Below are 19464 nucleotides of genomic sequence, written 5' to 3' on the forward strand. Positions count from 1 at the left end.
CCTGCTCTGAGAACATACACTGGACTCAATGTTTCCTTAGGCTGCTGCTTTAGAGCCTTTCAGGCTTTCCAGGTCTATAAACCCGTGGCGTATTCTGTATTTCGCAGACTACATTGCCTGTTTAGAGCCTTAACAATCAGTTTTATGAAGACAGGGTATGCTGGTACATCACCCACTTTGTTGAAGACCTCTCTTCATTGCAAGTGCCATGCAGGCTGCAACTCCTTCTTGAGCAGTAAGGAGGCAAGAGCTCTCCCTGCAAAATGCCTGGCCCACATGATGAGCAAAGGTCACCGGTTGCAAAATATTATTAAAAAGTCAGGAGAAACTTATTTTATAGCCACATTAGCAGCTCAGCAAAACAGTGGGCTATAGCAGGAAAGATAATAAGCCCAACAGCTGGGCGCCACAACTGATAAGGATTTTACTGGGATCATTGCCCAGGATGTTTTGGGGTTTGTTTTGGACAAAAGAGATATCAACAAAAGAAGTGTGAAAGAACAGGCTATTACATCAACTTTTAGAGGCAGGTGTTCCTCCATTTTTTTTTAAACCCAATCTCCACCACCTTTGCAATTTTGCCACTCTAAGGCTGCAGCCAGCAGTACACACCGGTTCCCTTGCAGGTTTCGGAGTGCGGGTTTTACAAGCCTGTTTTGCCTCCCCGCAGGCACTTTGAGCTTATAAATGGCACCTTTCGGTGTCCTGAATTATGAAGGGCAGCTAGTCCTGAATTCTCCTGTCGCTTAATGATCTCACATAAAATGAGGTCCACAAAACTTTTATTACCGCTGCAGTTCAAATTCGCAGGTGAAGAACCGCCAGGGAAAGGATGCGGACATGTCTCTTGCTTTTGCTCTCCTAATTTTCCAGGTGCAAGAAAGTTTCCCACTTGGGCTTGAACAATTAGTTAACTCTCACAGCGAAGGCTGATCTAAATAAAAAGACGGCAGTATTTTACCCCGATAAGCACTGGGAAAATCCAGGGGGAAACCACTTGAGAGCAACACACACTAGCATCAAATTTAGGTTAAAAAAATTAGGTTAAAAAACCCTAAGCATTTATTTATTGTCTTTTGTTTTCCACCTGATTTTATTCACTTATCACCACTAAGTATACCTGACCTGCAAGAATTATACATAACATTTAATTAAAACATGAATTGTTTTCTCCCCCATTCTGGTAATAACATCCGATGTTTGGAAAACATACCGTACCTCAGCAGCCCAAACAAAAATCCCAAAGAGAGTCTTTCCAGAAAAATAAAGGATTTGGTTTGTTACAAATTACTTCTGCATTTATATAAAGATTTAACGATTCATGGCATGCCAAATACAGTGCTAATGAGCTTTGGGTTGTGTTTTTCATTTTTGTTTGAATTTTTTTTTCTGCTAAAAACAATTACTAGAGGCCATTCAAATGCCACTGCATAAAGCAGGAAACCTAGTAAAACTGTAGGTAAAATTGGCATTTTGTTTCAAGCGTGGCTCAGGAGTCCAATTTGCTTGTTGGCGAGCTGCATATTTCAAACACTTGCATCTCCTCCAAAAAGGAAGCCAGGTAAGATGCTTTCAAAAAACACATCTACAACATTCATTGATGAAAAACAAAAATTAAAGAGCATAAACTCAGCATTTCATTCCCACCTTCCAAGGATGAAGCATCTTAGCCTTTCCACTTTCTTCTCCACTTTCCAGTGAAAGGTAGATAAGTTAGCAGAAATATGAGCTCTTCATTCTCAGTACCTCTTTAGAGGACACACGTGCCCATAGGAGCTTACAAACCTTCCTGGGGAGCATTATTAATCTTGCTCCTAACAGCACAGAATTTTTAAAGCCTATTAAAACACTGTCTAGTCATAGGTGTGCAAGTCTTGCTTTTTCGTGACCTGGTTTCAAGAAAGCAAAAAATCAGTGGAAATTATGCCCAACTATCTTTCATTGTTCAGTTACACAGATTACCGCCCACCTCAACTGCTAACTAGATACCAAACATTGTCCTTCTACAATAAGCCTTGCCATCTACCACATAGAATAGTTTGGTTTGGAAGGGACCTTTAAAGGTCATCTAGTCCAAACCCCCGCAATAAGCAGGGACATCTTCAACTAGATCAACTAGATCACACCTTGATGCTTCAATCTAATGAAAGTTCTACCTTGACCTTGCTTTCTCCAGCCCCTCCACCTCTGCCTCTGGGCCTAAGACAACTTTCAGAAACCTAAAAATAATTCAAACCGCCTTTTGCACGGGGTGCAGTGCTCCTGCCTGGCTGCAGCTGAGCTGCTGCCCATTTACACCACCGCAAGTCAAGTCACTGTCAATCCCTTGGACTTCAGTCTTCCAAGTAACACATGCGTTACTCCAAAGGCTTCCCGATGACTTTTTAACTGAAAACATCCAGGATACTGGGGGTTTTAACAAATCATCATAGTATTGCCTAGCAGCTGATAAGACTAAAGTTAATTAACATTGCCAGGAGATAGAAATACGTCTGCGATGAGATAGTATTGTTATGCCCATATTCAATATTTCCCTTCCTTTCTTTGAACAGCATTTCAACAACTTTAAAAAAACAAAACAAACACCCACCCCCCCAACAGATTGAGCAAATGAAAGATATTCACACCACTAACCCCGCTCTCCAGTTCACCCCCGCCAAAATCCCACTGACAATATCAAGAGTAGGGAATCAAACCCCTTTATTACTGCGTCCGCAGCAGATAAAGCGGCAATTGTGGTTATACAGTATTGGAAGTGTAGCTACAACATAGCGTGACAGCTTGTTAGTGTTGAAAATATATAAGCTCTTTGTAATTGTGCCTTTGGAATGCCATCTGTCTTGAATTAACGTCCACCTGGGATCATGTTTCGATGACCAATATGGACAGATTACTGGAACTTTAAAACCTCGCTTTCTTTGTAATTGACATTTAAACTGTTTGAAGTTTCTCATTAAGTCCTTTTTTACAAATTAGGTGCAGATGTATAAAGCTAAATGTACAGTACTAAGGGAAATTAGGTCACCTGAAAGCTCAATAATAAAATGTATCAACTGTTTAAGTGCAATGAGTACATTAAAATTTAGAGATCGACTTTATGCCCCGAATTCTTCAAAGTTTCATCATTTCCCTTTCATCGCTGCAGAGCCCCTGATGCCAACCATTTTTAATTAAAATGGCAGAGAAGAAAGCGGGTTTGGCTGCTCAGCCCGTGACAACAGGTCAACCCCAGCCCACGAAGGGCTGGAGAAGGCAAGGCAGGCAGCCGCCCCGATGCCTGTTTTATGGGGACAGGCAAATCCTATTTATACCAGTGATGCTCAGAGAGTGAGGGCACAGGGAGACTTGAGAGGTAAATATAGCACTGATGAGAAAATAAGGGAAAAATTACGAAGGGGACTTGTTCAACACCTGCGGTAATCGCACAGCTGACCTCCACACCCACTTGCAGTCAAAGTTCTGCAGATCTGCTGTGCTCCACAGCCTCACGGGGCAGGAGAGGGAAGGGTGAAAAGGGCAGTGGCTGGAGAAACACCTCCGTAGGCAGCCCAGATGACAAAAGAAGGGCAAATCTAGTATTTCCCCTCTCCATATGAGGAGGCTCGGAGCTCAGGGAGGTGTAAGAAAGGGGTTCAGGAGAGACCACCACTGGGAGCCGACCAGACAGAGGTGCAGAGGATGGGAGCAAGCACCACACTGGGGGTTCAAAAGATGATCCGTTCATCAGCAGAAACTCAGCATCAAGGGGCTTTTGCCTGCCAGAATGACTTGTAAGAGAAGAGGCTTCAAGTATAGCAGCCTGATCTCCCAGAAAGGCGTGAAAACCCCAGAGAGCCCACTCACGCAGCCTTTACGAGCAGCCAAGAAAGGCTGCACAGGTATATGAAGGCTCAATGCTGGAAGGCACCAAGCATCCCCCAAGGGAAGAAGCACACTCCTTATGCCCTGTGCAGGGCCACGGAGCAGGGGTGGCATTGGGCCTCGAAGATGGCATCCCACAGTTGGCGGCATTTAAACTCAATGCGATCAAGCGGGTTTGGTGGAAGGTCCGTTAACCCTCTCTCCCAGAAAAAGGCCTCCCAGGATAAATCAGGACACTGCCTACATAAAATGCACAACCACAAATCCTTCTGGCACCAGAGCTGGCATGTTGGTTCTCGAAATGGTGCCAGGAGGTGTAACCTGGCTCCCTGCTCGTAAGCATGGAGGTGCGATGGAAAAAGTGGTCTTCTCTTAAAAGCTGGTAAACAAGACAAACAAGGTCAATCAGATCTTTTTTCTTGCGCTTAGACTAAATTATCTCCTCTTAAGCAGACTGTCTTCAGTACCGTTAGTTGCTACAATGATTTTTAAAGCTTTTCTGCTCACATCCCCTTATGACCCTATTCTGATAAGCTACTAAAACTCTTTTTGCAGAAGTGTACACTTTCAGCTGGCTGTGTTTCTGCTGCTTCCAAAAAAGCGCCAAGCAGCTTTGCTGTGAAACTGGCTGTGCATCCATTTGCGAGGTGAGCAGCAGATCTCAACTGATGCCAGAATAGGCCAGCAACAGGTTCTGGTTTCCTTATCCATGGGCTTTTTCTCCATGTGCATCCGCATCTTCTGTTCAAGGGGGAATTAGGAGAAAAATGATGTGTATTTTTAAAAGAAAGAAAAACTAAACCAGCTGTATTTAAGCAAACTGCAGTACCTGGGAGAGAACAAAACCTGACCAATGCAGCACAGTTAATGTTCTCCAGGAGGGGACAGCCCAATTCATTTGCAAAGGGGAATGAGACAGAGGCGTAACTCATTTGCCACTCGTACCGAAAGAGAAAGACTTCTAAGGAAAGTGTATCTGTACCTGATTCTGTTTTGCTCGCACATTTTATGAATACTGGCTTTCATTTGGTTAACTGGTCTCTAAAGGCATGTACAGGACTGGGCAGGACTGTCCAGAACCACGCTAGCTTTAAGCAGACTAGTTGGGGTGCCAGCAGCGATTAGCTGGACACGCTCGACTTTGCACCCTGCTTCTCATTAGCATTAATTAGCCGGCATCATACCTCTACTGCTGCCAGGATGAGGACTGGCTCAGGCAGTAGTTTCACAGTCCTTAATGCCGAGTATGGAGTTGCCAGAGCACACAACGGGGAGCTTATGTCGGCCCCGTGTCTTTCTGCCAAGGGCAGAGAAGAGTGGAGACCCAGATCAGCAGAAAGCTGGAGGAGTGTGGACAAGTAATACCTTCTTTGGCATAAGACCTCCCAACATAACTTTAACCTGCCAAAAATGTTTGAGTGACTTTGAAACACCAGAGCTAAAGTTGAGCTTCATAACGTGCTTCGCCTGACCTAGCAGCGACGGCTGACGAAAGGCCCCATCCTGCACGGTCCTTCACGTGTGGCCCAGTGACGGTAGTTGCAAGGTAAACTGAGGCTCCCCCAGGTCCATCCCCAGAGAGAGGATCGCAACGCTGGGAACTTGATTAGCAGTCCTCAAGGTGTCCCCTCCCTCCTCCACATGAGCCGCTATCAGGTTCTCACCTCGCCAGCAACACAACATTGGTTTGGGTGAACCAAAGTGACCTTGTAGAAAAGCAGATTCTGCTCAACAGTTCTGCCAGGTAAAGTGGTTTTATCACTAGAAAGTCACACTTTCCAATAAATTTCACCCTGAGGCCATAATCTCAAAAGACACACTTAAAAACGTGTAGAACATAAAATGAGTGATTTTTTTTTTTGATAGAGGTTGAGGAAAGAAATCCCTCGCAGACTTAACACTTTATTGATATTCTTGGTTATAGCTCTACACACACTGAGAAGTATCAGCTACTGCTAAGGACCATAATTCTCATCTTTCCATTTAAACCTTGCAACAAAGAATAAAACTATTTCGCAACTAACAAAGGGGAGCACTTTAATTTGCTAGAACAATTTCAGCTCTCATTGCATTAGCACCCTCCAGTGTCCAATCCACGAAAAACACCACCATCACTAATTTGCCAAGTAGACACAAACTTGGAGCGTGAAACTCAAGATGGAGCAGCAGTGGATTCCTGGGAGGGAAGACGGCAATCAGAGACTGGAGGAGAAACTCCCAATGCTAGAAATTTTAGATGACACAGGCGCAGTCCCTGATGAAGATCAGCTGCAGGGTTATTGCTGATCCTGTATTATCTCCATGTAGAGGTTTGGTAAGCCTCGCCACACCATGGAAACCTGGTGTGCCCATTTCGGTGATGCAGCCACAGAAGCAGCACTCTGCCAGCAGCTCTTCTCAAGCTCCTTTGTTCGTAGCAGGCGTGCACAACAGGCTCTACATGCCCACCCGGTGTATTCTGTACTCTGCAGCATTCTGCCAAGGTGTGAGCTTAACAATACCGCTTTTGATTGATTTGGAATGGGCATGTGAGTATACTTCTGCTGGAATATGCCACGTAAAGAAATACACATAAAAAAAATATCTCATACATGCATGAAGCACTTGGCTAGCTGAGGGCAAACAGGTGATCATGCTTACGTGTGCAGTGCTCTTTTCTTACGCTGAGCAAAGAGGAAGCCCATCATAAAGACCTGTCATCAAGAAAGTTTTCACTGTCAATGCTTTACTGCGACATTGTCTTTAAAAGCACATTTGAAGCTCTTAAGAGCAACAACAACAGAAATAACAGCTGCATTTGTGATTAAAAACAGCTGGAAGGAGGTTTTTTTGAACTTTTTTTAACAAGACAAAAATCTTTCCTGGGCAAGGAAAGCCCAAAAGCCTCTGGAACAACGCTTGTAAGCAAAACCAGCTCTGGGCACTGTAGGTTTTGCCTGCCTGCTAATGACACAAATACTCTATCCACATTCTCATGGAAGCACCACGCAGTGGCTTCACGGGGGCAGCAACATCCGCATGAAGAGAGAATGGCAGCAGCTGGAAAGGCAGCCGCACCGCATCAGAGTTACCTGCTGTAATTAGGGTCCCAGCCCAACATCGTGGCAACAAGTGCTGTGGGACTCAGGCACCAGGGTCCAAACCCAGCAGGACCTACCAACTCCTGCAAAAGACCAGGGAGCTGCTAATTAAATCCAACCAACATGTGGATCTACTGTCGACATTTGACGTCATCCCTATATTTTCTCTCCGCACTGCACATGGCTGCCCAGCTCCAAGGTGAGCAGGGACTCCTCATGCCTCATCCTGCTCTGGTCTCTGACCACTTGGATACCCCAAATTCCGTGGTCTCCACCTGTGTGGTGGCCCCTCAGGCTCCACAGCAGCACTGATGACAAGGGGCAGGCAGTTCCCACCGCAGGGAGGCCGTCATGTCTCCTGGGAGTCAAGCGAGGGGGCTGCAGTGCTCGGTGGCCATGTCCCATCCTGTGGCAGCATCAGCCAAGGAAGCCCTTTCTGACCACGGCTGGAAGAGAGCAGCCTCACCACAGGTGTGCGGTCAGCCTCCTCTCCCAGCCCTGAACGGCTGCTATGCACGTATAAATGCGATCATCCAATTGCCCTCACACTGCGTAGACCCCTCTTCTCCCCACAATACAAATATCCAAAATCCCTCATGACCAGAAACAGCAAGGCATAGCATTTGCGATTCTCTACCAATACGGAGGAAGGCATTTACATGCATGCATTGTCTCCAGAAACAGGCTGCAAAAGTAAGCTGAAGGAGGTAGGCTGGAAAAAAGACCCTGGGTGCAACGCAGGACAGTGTTACTGTGGGCAAGAAAGACTGACGTGGATTTTATGGGCTCTTCACACTGCCTTTAGCACAGCACAAACCAGTCCAGCTGTCACCCAGATTCCCCAAGACCACCTGCATCAATATTACGTGTTCACGGTATCATCTGTTACAGTTATTACAGACTGCATACTCATTTGTCAGTCAACTATAAAATATTTACAGTATCATGGTCTCAGCAGTGACTGCAAGAATTTAAAGCTTTAAATATTAAAATGAATTAACACTTGACTGCCTGCCTAATATCAGTACTAAAAAAATCTGCTCTCCCTCTAGAAGTGCTGTTGAAAACCTCCCTTAATTCAGCGCAAACTCAAAAATCAGCCATTCTGGCAGAATTAATTCTCTGCCCGCAGGTAATAGGCAGGCACACATCTGCAGGCTGAAAGCTGGGCACCATAACCACACAGATTTCCAGGAGAAAGGTGTGGTGGAGCCCTCACCTTACATAGTATGTGTCACTCACTGAGCCTGATTCTGCAACCTGACCTGCATGGGGACCAAGTATTTACAGCAGAGCTCTTCCTAGCACCCTGCCCAAAGTCCATGCCCTGAAAGCTATTTGACCACCTATGGGATCACCGCCTGGTGATCTCCGTCCCTTTTCAAGTGGATGTATGTCGCCTACATAACTCTCCCTCATCCAGCCACTGCTGCAGCAGGGGCGTGGGGACACATCACCTCTCCAGGCTCACAAGGGCCTCCCCAAGTCCAGGATGAGGGATGGTGACGGGGCTGCTGACAGCCCCACTTCTGCCCACATCATGACCCACACTCAGCTCCACTGCTTGGCTCCATCCAGGGTGGTTTATCAATGGAGGAGGCAACACAGTATTCCCTTGAAGAAAGGAAGGTTCCCAGTGTGATCTAGAACCCCTTGCCCCCCTGGTTTCCCCCTGTAGGGGGGCATGGGGGCGGTGGGGAGCCTGCTCAGGGGCAGGCATGGGAAAGACCCAAGTCATAGAATCATAGAATGGTTAGAGTTGGAAGGCACCTTGAAGATCATCTAGTCGTTGTCCCCCGCCACAGCAGGGACACCTTTCCCTAGACCAGGTTGCTCAAAGCCCCATCCAGCCTGGCCTGGAACACCTCCAGGGATGGGACATCCACAGTTTCTCTGGGCAACCTGTTCCAGTGCCTCACCACCCTCAGGGTAAAAATTTCTTCCTAATATCTAAGCTAAGTCTACCCTCTTCCAAGTTTGAAGCCACTACCCCTCGTCCTGTCACTACACTCCCTGATAAAGAGTCCCTCCCCACCTTTCCTGTAGGCCCCCTTTAGGTACTGGAAGGTCTCCCCAGAGCCTCCTCTTCTCCAGGCTGAACAGCCTCAACTCTCAGCCTGTCCTCACAGGAGGGGTGCTCCAGCCCTCTGATCATCTTTATGGCCCTCCTCTGGACTCACTCCAACAGGTCCATGCCCAGTTGGGGGCCCCAGAGCTGGATGCAGTACTCCAGGTGAGGTGTCACCAGAGCGGAGCAGAGGGGCATAATCCCCTCCCTCGCCCTGCTGCCCACGCTTCTCCTGATGCAGCCCAGGACGCGGTTGGCCTTCTGGGCTGCACTTTTCTGGCCGCTTCCCGCGCAGCGGCTGCACCAGAGCGGGCAACCGCCCAAGGGCAGTTTTGTGGTAACCGGAATAAACCCGTTTCTGTTCTCACGTCCCTCGTCAGCCCCAGCGCGGCCGCCACCAGCGCCCCTCACGAAGAGGCACCGGGTGGAGGCAGTGGCTGTCCCAGGGCGGGAAGCAAAGGCCGGAGCTCGCCCGTAAGAGGCTCCCCGCGGCTGCTGCCCGGCCAAACCAGGCTCGGAACCGGCAGAGCTCGGGATCCGCCGTTCCCCCCCCGCGCGCTGGCGCACAGCGGAGGCGCCCCGGCCCTGCCCGGGCCCCGCACCCTCTCCCGCCGCCAGCCCGGGGCTCGCCGCCCGCCCAGCCGCCGGCCCCACGCCAGCTCCACCGCTCGGGCTGCGGGGCTCCCCGCCGCCCGGGCCCTGCTGTCCCCCACACCCGGCCCCGCCGCGGCCCGGTGGGGGGATGCGGGGGAGACCCCCTGAGCGCCGTTTGCCAGCGGGGAGGGGAGGGGCGGCGCCGGGGGTCCGTTGGTCCCGCCCTCCACGCGCGGCGCCCGCGTCACTCACAGTCTCCGCCTCCCCAGGCACAGCCCAGCCCGCGAGAAGCCCCACGCCGCAGCCGCCGCCATCATCATTACCGCTTCAGCTCCGCCCCCTCACCCCTCCGACGCGGCCCATTGGCTGAGGAGGCGGTGTTCTCCGCTGCCGCGCCCCTCCTTCCCACCGTGCTGATTGGTCAGGAAGGGGGGAGGAGGCGTGCTCCGCACCACGCCCCCCCACGTGCTCGAGCCGGCCTGGGCGGGAGGAGGAGCGTTGCGTCATCGGGGGCGGGGCTTGCCCCCGGCCGTTAGGCGGGGCGCGATGCCAGGGCCCGGCCGTTGGGCGTCGGTCGGTGCCGGGCCTGCGCGCCTCCGCGGCGGGGGCGCCTCGGCGGCTCCCGGTGGCTGTTCCCTTCCCCAGGTCTTCGCTTCTCCGCGCGGGCCGGTGCCCCGGGGGAGGGCGCGGCTCCCCCGGCAGTCAGCCAGGCTCCTCCGAGCCCGCGGGCCTGCAGGGGAGGTGGGGTCGGCTCCCCTCAGCCTACCGGCAGGGATGGTGTGTGTGAGGTGTGTGTGGGGGGTCAGCTGCTCCTTGTCCAAAATCACACCCGTCAGTGTCGTCTTAGCCTAGAGAAAAGGAGGCTGAGGGGAGACCTTATCACAATTACCTGAAAGGAGGTCGCAGAGAGATTGAGGTCTACCTGTTCTGTCAAGTAACAGGTGACAGAATGAGAGGAAATGGCTTCAAGTTGTGCCAAGGGAAGCTTAGATTGCATATGAGGAAGAATTTCTTTGCTGAAAGGGTCATCAGGCATTGGAATGCATTACCCAGGGCAGTGGTGGAGTCCCCATCCCTGGAGGTATTTAAGGGTCGTGTAGATATGGTGGTCATGGGACATGGTTTAGTGGTGGCCTTGTCAGTGTTAGGTTAATGATTGGACTAGATGATCTTTTCCAATCTAGGAGATTCTCTGATTCTGTCTGTCCCGGGCAGTGGTTGCTGTAGTACCGGGACAGCCACTGTGGTAGCGCAGCTCCAGCCAGCCAAGTGCTGGTGCACACTGTGGGGTGGCACAGTGACGCTGGCAAAACCTGCACGGGTGGGGGGTGTATCTGTGGTGAGGCTGCCAGAGTCAGCACAAACCCCGGGAAGCACTGGCTGAACCTCAGCAGTGGGCCGGGCCCGCTGCTGCAGCAGAGGGTTTTGGCACACAGGCTCCTCCAACTTTGGGGGTCGGTTCTGGCTGGGGGGGCTTCTGCTCTGCACATCTCAGTGTGGAAATGACTGCCACGAGTGGAAATGGTTCGTTCTTGCGGAGGAGGATAAAGAGCCCAGACCAAAGGTAACGTACGAAGTAGGAGGGGAGGGGGCTGGAGAGAAACTGAATTGGTAAGGAAGAGGTCCTTAAGGACTTCTGCCCATCTTCTTCAGTCCAAAGTTAGACTGAGAACGTATTTTTTCCTTGCTGTGCTGCTCAAATGTGCTGGAGTAGCCACAAAGCATAATCTCAGCAAGCTCCTCCAGTAGTGTGGATGTTTCAGCCAGGTTTCCTAAGGATGGGAGCTTGGATCATGCCACCTATATGTCCCATCTTCTCCCATCCCTACTCTCCCACAACTGCTGAACACGTTGCCCATTTTGGACCAAGTCTGGCCACGGGAGAGAGATCCCCGAGACACTCAGTTTCAACAGCTTTTATAAAAACAGGAGGATAATGAAACAAAACCCCAGACCGGTGCCCCCGCTCCTTGGAAGGCCCAGGCTCACGTCCGTGCAGATCGAGCTCAGGTCCTCGTGGAAGATCTTTTTTATTTTCTACTGTCATTCAGCTTTGCCATATAATTTTGTTCTTTCCCGGACACCCAATTTGCTTTTCTTTGTCAGAGGGCTGTGTAGAAATTTTCCGGTCTGGCTTAGCATCACTTTACTGGGGAAGCGGTGTCAGCAAGTGTGAGTTTCCCTCCTAGCAAAATGAAGTATGCTGTTTTGAAAAGCTGTGCTGAAGCATGAAAGTGACCTGCGCTCAACTTCCCTTCCCTCTCTAATCTTGCGTGCTAGTCATGGGTGATACCACTTGAATCTGACAAAATGTGATAACAAAAGAAACATTTCCTGGTATCACCAGCAGCATGTTAGTGTTAACCCTTTTCAGCGTAGGTCCAGTAAACTGTGTGTGGCAGAAACTCTTCCTTTTCCCTCCTATCACTAATGCCTCCCTCCCTTCGCCCTCTCCTCCTACCAATCTTATCTCCATGGGGAACTCGAGGGATGAAATGGCAGAAGGTGCTGGAGGAGAGCCTGGGACTTGTCTCCTGCCCCTTTCCTACCTCTGTAGGGACAGGGGATTTTCTTCCTGTCACCTCTCTTGGCTTTCCCCTTTCTGCCATCCAGCAGCAGGGAAGAAAAGAGATGGGTGGCCCCTGCCAGACCCTCTTGGCTGTTCCCCATGCCTCATGCTTGGAGAAGATGAGATCAGGGGTACAGCCAGCCAGGGGCAGACCGCCCCAAATGTTGTTCTCCCTTGCAGCAACGGCATTTAGTGCTGCAACGTCAGGTGGAGGCAGAACAGTGTGGTGACAGCAGATCAGCTGTCACCACTGCGTGCAGAGCAGCTTGCAGGTTTCGTCAGAAGTCCAGACACCCTTTTTTCAGCACTAGTGTAGGTTTTGCATAAACCAGTGTCAGAAAGCCTAGGGTAGCCTGGCCTGCTCGTTTTCAAAATGACATATGCCCCTTCAACTTGTAAAAGATTGTAGGAACACTGTGAGGTCAATTAAATCTCGTTGCTGTCTTTTCCCTTTTGTATTCTGGGAAAAATACTGTTCATCTGTTTTGCGCTTTTAAAATCGGAAGCCTTTTAAAAATGCTGTATTTTCCATGAATTGGATTAAGCCAGTGTAACATTTTCCAGGATGCCCTGGAGGTATTTATGAGCCTAACGCCCACTGACATCCTCAAGAGTTAGGCACCCAGGTGCTTATGAGGATGTAAGTATTACAGCAGCAGTATCTTTGGGGCTAAGACCCCTGGAGCCACATGTACACAGTATGTGGAGAAAAGGGTTGCTGAGCTCAGTTGGGGCTGGTGGTCACTATTATGATACTTTTGTCGGTGCTATTGGTTTTTGTGTCCCCTTGCAAAATGTCACCTGCATAAATGCTTCAGCTGAACGTGTGGTAACTACACACAGTAATTAATCTGACAGTGCGATGCTGCAATTTCTCAGACAGAAAGCAAATTATGAAGATCGAATGACTCATAGATGGCACTGTTGAAAACAATTTTCCAATTTTAATGGGCTAGGCAAAATAGTCTAAAAAAAGGTAAGTGCCTACCAGTCTTCTTTCTCTTATTTCAAGAAAGCATCATAGCAGCCACAGTGCATTTCATGCACGCTATTTTTTTTCAATTGTATTTCAAACACCTTTTTTGTAATGGTAGTCTAGTATCTTCTGAGCTGGTGAAAGCATAGGGTTGCTGTGAAAGAGAAAACCAAATATTCTGGAAGATGTTGTGGTTGTCATTGTTCTGTGCTGTTTCTAATACTTTAATGATCTTTTAATGGTATGTTTAGTGACTAAAGCAGGTATTTTTTCATGAGAAAGGTAAAAGAAGCCATGTAGAACAGAAGTACTGTAGAACTATTAATGAGCCATCCTGACAAAAATAAATAATCTTTTATTTGAGTCTGCATGGAGTCTGAGTAGAAGAAAGACCTGTGTTGCTGCCTGAAGCTATTGCACAACAGTGTCCTCTTGACACTCATTTACTTGGATTTTCAAGAGCGAAATGAGCATCGCAACAGTCAAGGGATGATGTGCCTTCCTCTTGGTATTGTGAACACAAAGGGATATTCTTCTCAGCTCGTTGTGTAAAAATGGGAAATAAATAACTGTCAGCACCAATCTTGCTGAGATTTCTGTGCCTCTTTCCAAGGGGCACTCACTCATTTCTGCTGGCCAGCAGTGTTAAAGTGCCTCTGTGGTGAACATAATAGGGTCTCCTACCTGGCTGAGTGTTCGTGGGGGTCCCTGAGCACCTCCGCTGTCTCCCAGCTCCCTGTCAGCGAGAGCGCTCAGTGCCTGGTGGGAGCCCTCTTCTGCAGTGCCTCCTGCGCCACCAAACATCTCACAGCATTCCCTCAGGTTGCACATTCTTATCCCATACTTTTCAGCTCCAGCTTAACAGCATAGAGAAAACGAAGGGGCATTGTCAGTCTTTTATTCAGACTCTGGCTGCTAGCAACGGGCAGTGTGTGGTCTCCCCTACAAACTGTGTTTGTGTTTCCAGGCTTGCAGAATGAACGCCGGCAGGGAAAGTGCTAAACCTCTGCTCCCCACCATGAGCAGCCCCAGGAAGCCCATGCTGGCCTCCTGCCGGCCTCCTGCCTGCCTCCTGGCATGTGTGCCAGCACAGCCCTGCCCATGCTGACACCAGCCACAGGAGCCTTCTCACTGCTTCTGGCTCCTGCTAGCGCCAGCCCTGCGAGCACAGAGCACCCCGCTGTACGCCCAGCCCCTTCTGCAGGGCACACCAAGCCCCTTTGCAGGCTGTGGTGCCAGCCGTCTCTCCCTGGGTCTCCTGCAAGAGCAGGGTGGGAGGACATGCTTCCCCTCCAGATACTGCCACGTGGCCATCCCTGGGGCTGGTGGGACACTGAAGATCTCTTCAAGCACCTGCAACGGGAGCACACCTGCCAGGCCACCCCTAGCCCCCTAACCCAGCTGGTGGCCTGACTCTTGAAGAACACTGCCTTCACCACCTATGGTTTTATGTGGCCCTCTTGTACCCAGCAGCAGCCAGGAGGTTAGCACCTCCACAGCGCCACCATGGATCATCTGGCCATTGAGAAACCACCTTCAGCCTCACAGCACAGTGACATCTCCTAGGGGACGTTGGTTGAGCCTCACTGGCTTTTCTGAAAGAGTGATGGGGTTGACTTGGCCTGGACAGTGGGTTAAGGAGATAATAGAAAAGTTGATAAAAATATAGGTGGTTAAGCAAGGGCAAAGAAAGGAAGAGAAAGGATTTTGAGCCAGAAGAAAGGTGGATGGGTGGGAAAGGAGTAGCAGAGTCACAAAGTGCTGAGGACAAGCAGTCAAAGGCTAATAGGGAGGCACAATTGCCTCATATGTAGTGCAAGAACTTTTTCAGGATGCTCTGGGAATTCCTCATGGTGCAGGAGCCATGTCCTGTTGGCACATCTGTGGTAGGTGCACATCTGTGCACCCCAAAAGCACAGCTCAGGCAGCTGCTTCCTTTTCCTGGGAGGGCAGAGAGCCCCTGCTACCACCATCCTATTGAACCAGGGGAAATCCGCAGCCTTATGTGGGGGGATCCTCCCCAGGTCACAGGAGCCTCATCAGGAAACGTAAAAGACCCCTTGCCCCTCCCAACCTCCTCACCAGAGACACTGTCTAGAGGTTGCTTGTCCAAGTCTGGTTCTCTGCCTTTGAAATCAAACCCCAGGTGAGCTGTTGGTAAGCATCACCAACAGGTGGAACAGGAAAGTCAAAAAAGGGAGAAAGATCTAGAAAAAATGAAGGGCCAGGAGCTGAGGTGAAGCTACAGGGGGTAGAAACTACAAGAACAGGTCCAGCCATAGATCAAAGAAAGTGCTCGATAAATGATATAGAATCATAGAATCATAGAATGGTGTAGGTTGGAAAGGACCTTGAAGATCATCGAGTTCCAACCCCCCTCCCATAGTCAGGGACACCTCTCAGTAGACCAGGTTGCACAAGGCCACGTCCAGCCTGGCCTTGAACACCTCCAGGGATGGGGCCTCAGCAACCTCTCTGGGCAACTGGTTCTAGTGCCTTACCACCCTTAAAGTGAAAAACTTCTTCCTAATGTTCAATCTGAACCTGCCCTCTTCCAGTTTAAAGCCATTCCCCCTCATCCTATCGCTACATGCCCTAGTAAAAAGTCCTTCCCCAGCTCTCCTGTAGGCCCCCTTTAGGGACTGGAAGGCCGCAATAAAATGTTCCCGGAGCCTTCTCTTCTCCAGGCTGAACAGGTCCAACTCTTTCAGCCTCTCCTCATAGGAGAGGTGCTCCAGCCCTCGGATCATCCTCGTGGCTCTCCTCTGGACACGCTCCAGCAGGTCCATGTCCTTCTTCTGTTGGGGACTCCAGAGCTGGATGCAGTACTCCATATCAAATCTGTCTGGCCTGTTTTCAGACATCAGGAGAACATTACACTGAATGCTTGCTGCCATCCAATTCAGATGCCATTACGTACTGTGCAATCCTGAGAGATTACTGAGAAGTGTCTGCGTGGAGTCACTGGAAATCAGGAAAGTCAAAATATTTCCATGCTGGGAAGCAGCAGACACCTTATGTGCTCTATACACTGGCCAGGAGAAATCAGAGGGGAAAAAAAGGGGGAGACAATCGGGAGACAGAGTTTGTAAGAGGGTTTGAAGCAGAGAGATGTGCTTGCCAGTATTCCAGGTGGGAGCAGGTGATCTATTACAGAGTGGGGTGGTTTCAGTGTTGGTTTCCTTCTTCAGTCCTGATACGTCCCCATGGCTCATTTGGTGCTATACGTTGAGCAGATGCTTTCACTGGACTGGAGTGGGGCTGTTCCCTGAGTGTTAGCCCATCACTTCGTGATGAACGACGCACGGGAATGGTTCAAGATGCTCTCCTCTGCATGCATTGCCTTGGGCTTGCTAACTTGGTACCCACTCTGCTGCTGGGCAGCGGGAGTCCCAGTGCCATCCCCTGGAGCGGGACCGGTGAGTGGTGCTGACGCCGCTTCCGGGGGATGCGGTGCTGTGCACAGGCACTGACTCCAGCCTGCTGGGGCTTATCCCGCCCCAGACAGCTTCCATGCTCAAGGAGAGGGACTCAGAGCAACAATGACTCCTTCCTGAACTGCCGTCTGCAGGAGCATGTCCTTTCCCTGACTTGGGAAAAGTAACCTTAAACTTTTAGTGTGGGTGCCAGGTGAAGGTGGGTGGGTGGGATACTTCCCTACCTTACATGGTGCTGGAGAGCCTGTGCTGCCAGTGTGCTGGCGGTTTTACTTAACGAGAGGCAGGTGATGCTACTGTTCAGAAGCAGGAATATGACAGACATGGAGCTGTTTGGAGCAAATTTATTAAAAAACCTAATAAAATCCATCATGGTGGGTTTCCTACGTGAAATACTGTCAAGCTGTGAGAGAGAAATGAAGATGCTGGGAGAAAAATGTGATGCTTTCTTGACACTGCTAGTTTGACAGAGTTCAAAACTTGAAACATTCTGTATATCTCATAGCTCGTTATATATAAACGCTTGTTGGTATTTATATACTCTACACTTTTGTTTCAAAGTCCTCTCTCCTCATACATTTGATAATATCTCCACCTTTATGGAGATTCATTAAACTCGCTTTGCTGCAGGATGCTTTGAAAGTGCAAGGTCCTGCACCTGGGGAGGAAGAATGCTAGGCACCAGTATAGGTTAGGGGCGGACCTACTGGGAAGTAGCTCGGAGGAGAAGGATCTGGGGGTCCTAGTAGACAGTAAATTATCCATGAGCCAGCAATGTGCCCTTGTGGCCAAAAAGGCCAATGGAATCCTGGGCTGCATAGGGAAGAGTGTGGCCAGTAGGTCGAAAGAGGTCATTCTCCCCCTCTACTCTGCACTGGTGAGGCCACAACTGGAATACTGTGTCCAGTTTTGGGCTCCCCAGTTCAAGAGGGACAGGGAACTGCTGGAGCGAGTCCAGCGAAGGGCAACTAAGATGATTAAGGGCTTGGAGCATCTGCCTTATGAGGAAAGGCTGAGAGAGCTGGGACTCTTTAGCCTGGAGAAGAGAAGGCTGAGGGGAGACCTTATTATGGCGTACAAGTATCTAAAGGGTGGGTTGAAGGAGGATGGAGCCAGGCTCTTTTCAATGGTTCCCAGTGACAGGACGAGGGGTAATGGGCACAAGTTAGAACACAGGAAGTTCCGTTCAAATACATGGAAAAACTTCTTTACAGTGAGGGTGACGGAGCACTGGCACAGGCTGCCCAGGGAGGTTGTGGAGTCCCCTTCTCTGGAGATTTTCAAGACCCGCCTGGATGCAGTCCTGAGTAATGTGCTCTAGGCAATCCTGCTCTGGCAGGGGAGTTGGACTAGATGATCTCTAGAGGTCCCTTCCAACTCTGAAAATTCTGTGATTCTGTGATTCTGTGAAAGCCAGTAGATAATCTGCAGGCTGTTGACACCATAATACTGCGATGGTTTGCATGCCATTAAAATGAATCACAGAAATGTTCATCTATAGGAGCTGAACTCAATACATTGTGTCAGTATACAGTATAGATCTCTTAATCCATAGACTATTATTAAAATAGTGGATTAAGGAGTTGTTTGGGATCAGAGCATGCTGTATATGTAACAAAACAGTTTAGCAGAGATTAGTATTTATTACTCAATGCAAAAATTGATTGAAGCAATTGTAGATGTTGACAGTATCACATCTTGTATTTGATAACTAAATTACTGTCTTTTTGCCATATGAGTTCTTGTTAAAACCTGAGAATAAACAATCACTTTGTGTGAAAAGGTAGAAACTGAATAATTGACATCAATCTGTTATTAATGAAATATTTTAACCTCATACAAGTATAAAATATGGTATTTAGATGGTTTAAAATGCATTGTATGAGAATGTGCACAGAAAGGACATTCAAACTTCTGAAATAATAACTTCTCAAACTTCTCAAATATTATTATTTTTTTTAAAAAGAGTTCACAAGCTGTTATACAGATCAGTGTCAATTTAATGTAACCCAAAGTGAACCGGAAACCAGAAGTATTTTTTCTACACAGTTTTCTTCTGTCAACAGTCTTTCTGAATTTGTCAGAAGGTGAAGTTTTATTCAACCGTGCGGTGAAGTTGAACTGAGTAAGATAGTGGCAGTTTTACAGACTTATCTTTAATGCAACAGAAGGTTGTCAACAAGCCTTTTCGGTGACATCTCCACATGAGCATGGCGAGCAGATGATTTGAGGATTAGCAGGCTGCTGGACAGGTCAGCTGGCATCTTAAAAATCTCTTCTATAAAGGACCAAATCTGCAGCCAGAAGCTGTTTACTGGCTGGAAGGGGGAGGGAAAGGGGGTTTGTTTAAAAGGCAGAGACCCTCAGGTTTGTTTGTGTGCTGCCACAGATCGCTGTCTTTAAAGCTCGCTCTGTGTACTGGAGAGCTGAACTCTGGTTGACACTTGTTTTCAAGCCAACTAGTAGGCAAAGTAAAATGTCAGTAGCGAAGTGCCAACATGAGAAGAAAAAAATTGTGTATAGACATTGTATATTTACTAAAAGGTAAGCAGAACAAAGACATTTTTTCCAAGGTGGAACATGTTTGTACCAAACCTGCAGTTATACTGCAAGTCATATTTTAAAAACTGTCTCTAATCCCAGTTTTAGGTTGTTGGTTTTCTTTGTGTGGGTTTTTTTATTTTTTTTTTATTTTTTTATTTTAAATCCTGTTGTTGCTAGTCCAGTTCCCTATTGTACTTTACAGAAGAGTTTGGATATTCTGAATGGAGGTTCAGACACTTCCATATCACATGAATTAAACTCCTTCTGCGAGCGTGCCTGTGCAGGAGATCTCTCTTCCATGGACTATCTGTCGTCTGATCGGATCTGTTAGTTTT

At 48.8% G+C, this 19464-nt stretch overlaps 1 protein-coding gene across 1 annotated transcript in view; it reads right to left on the reverse strand.

Moving 5' to 3' along the window:
- The window catches only part of CLYBL (citramalyl-CoA lyase), a gene marked incomplete at its 5' end in the record, with an annotated part of 181936 nt that extends 172016 nt beyond the window's left edge, over positions 1 to 9920 (reverse strand). Inside the window, one exon of the mRNA XM_082484639.1 lies at positions 9856 to 9920. Within this exon, the coding sequence (XP_082340765.1) occupies positions 9856 to 9920 (65 nt within the window). The remainder of the gene's footprint in view (positions 1 to 9855) is intronic.
- Positions 9921 to 19464: the final 9544 nt, after the last annotated feature.

The sequence above is a fragment of the Vanellus vanellus genome (genome assembly GCF_965231255.1).
Source record: "Vanellus vanellus genome assembly, chromosome: 1".
NCBI classification, from domain to species: domain Eukaryota; kingdom Metazoa; phylum Chordata; class Aves; order Charadriiformes; family Charadriidae; genus Vanellus; species Vanellus vanellus.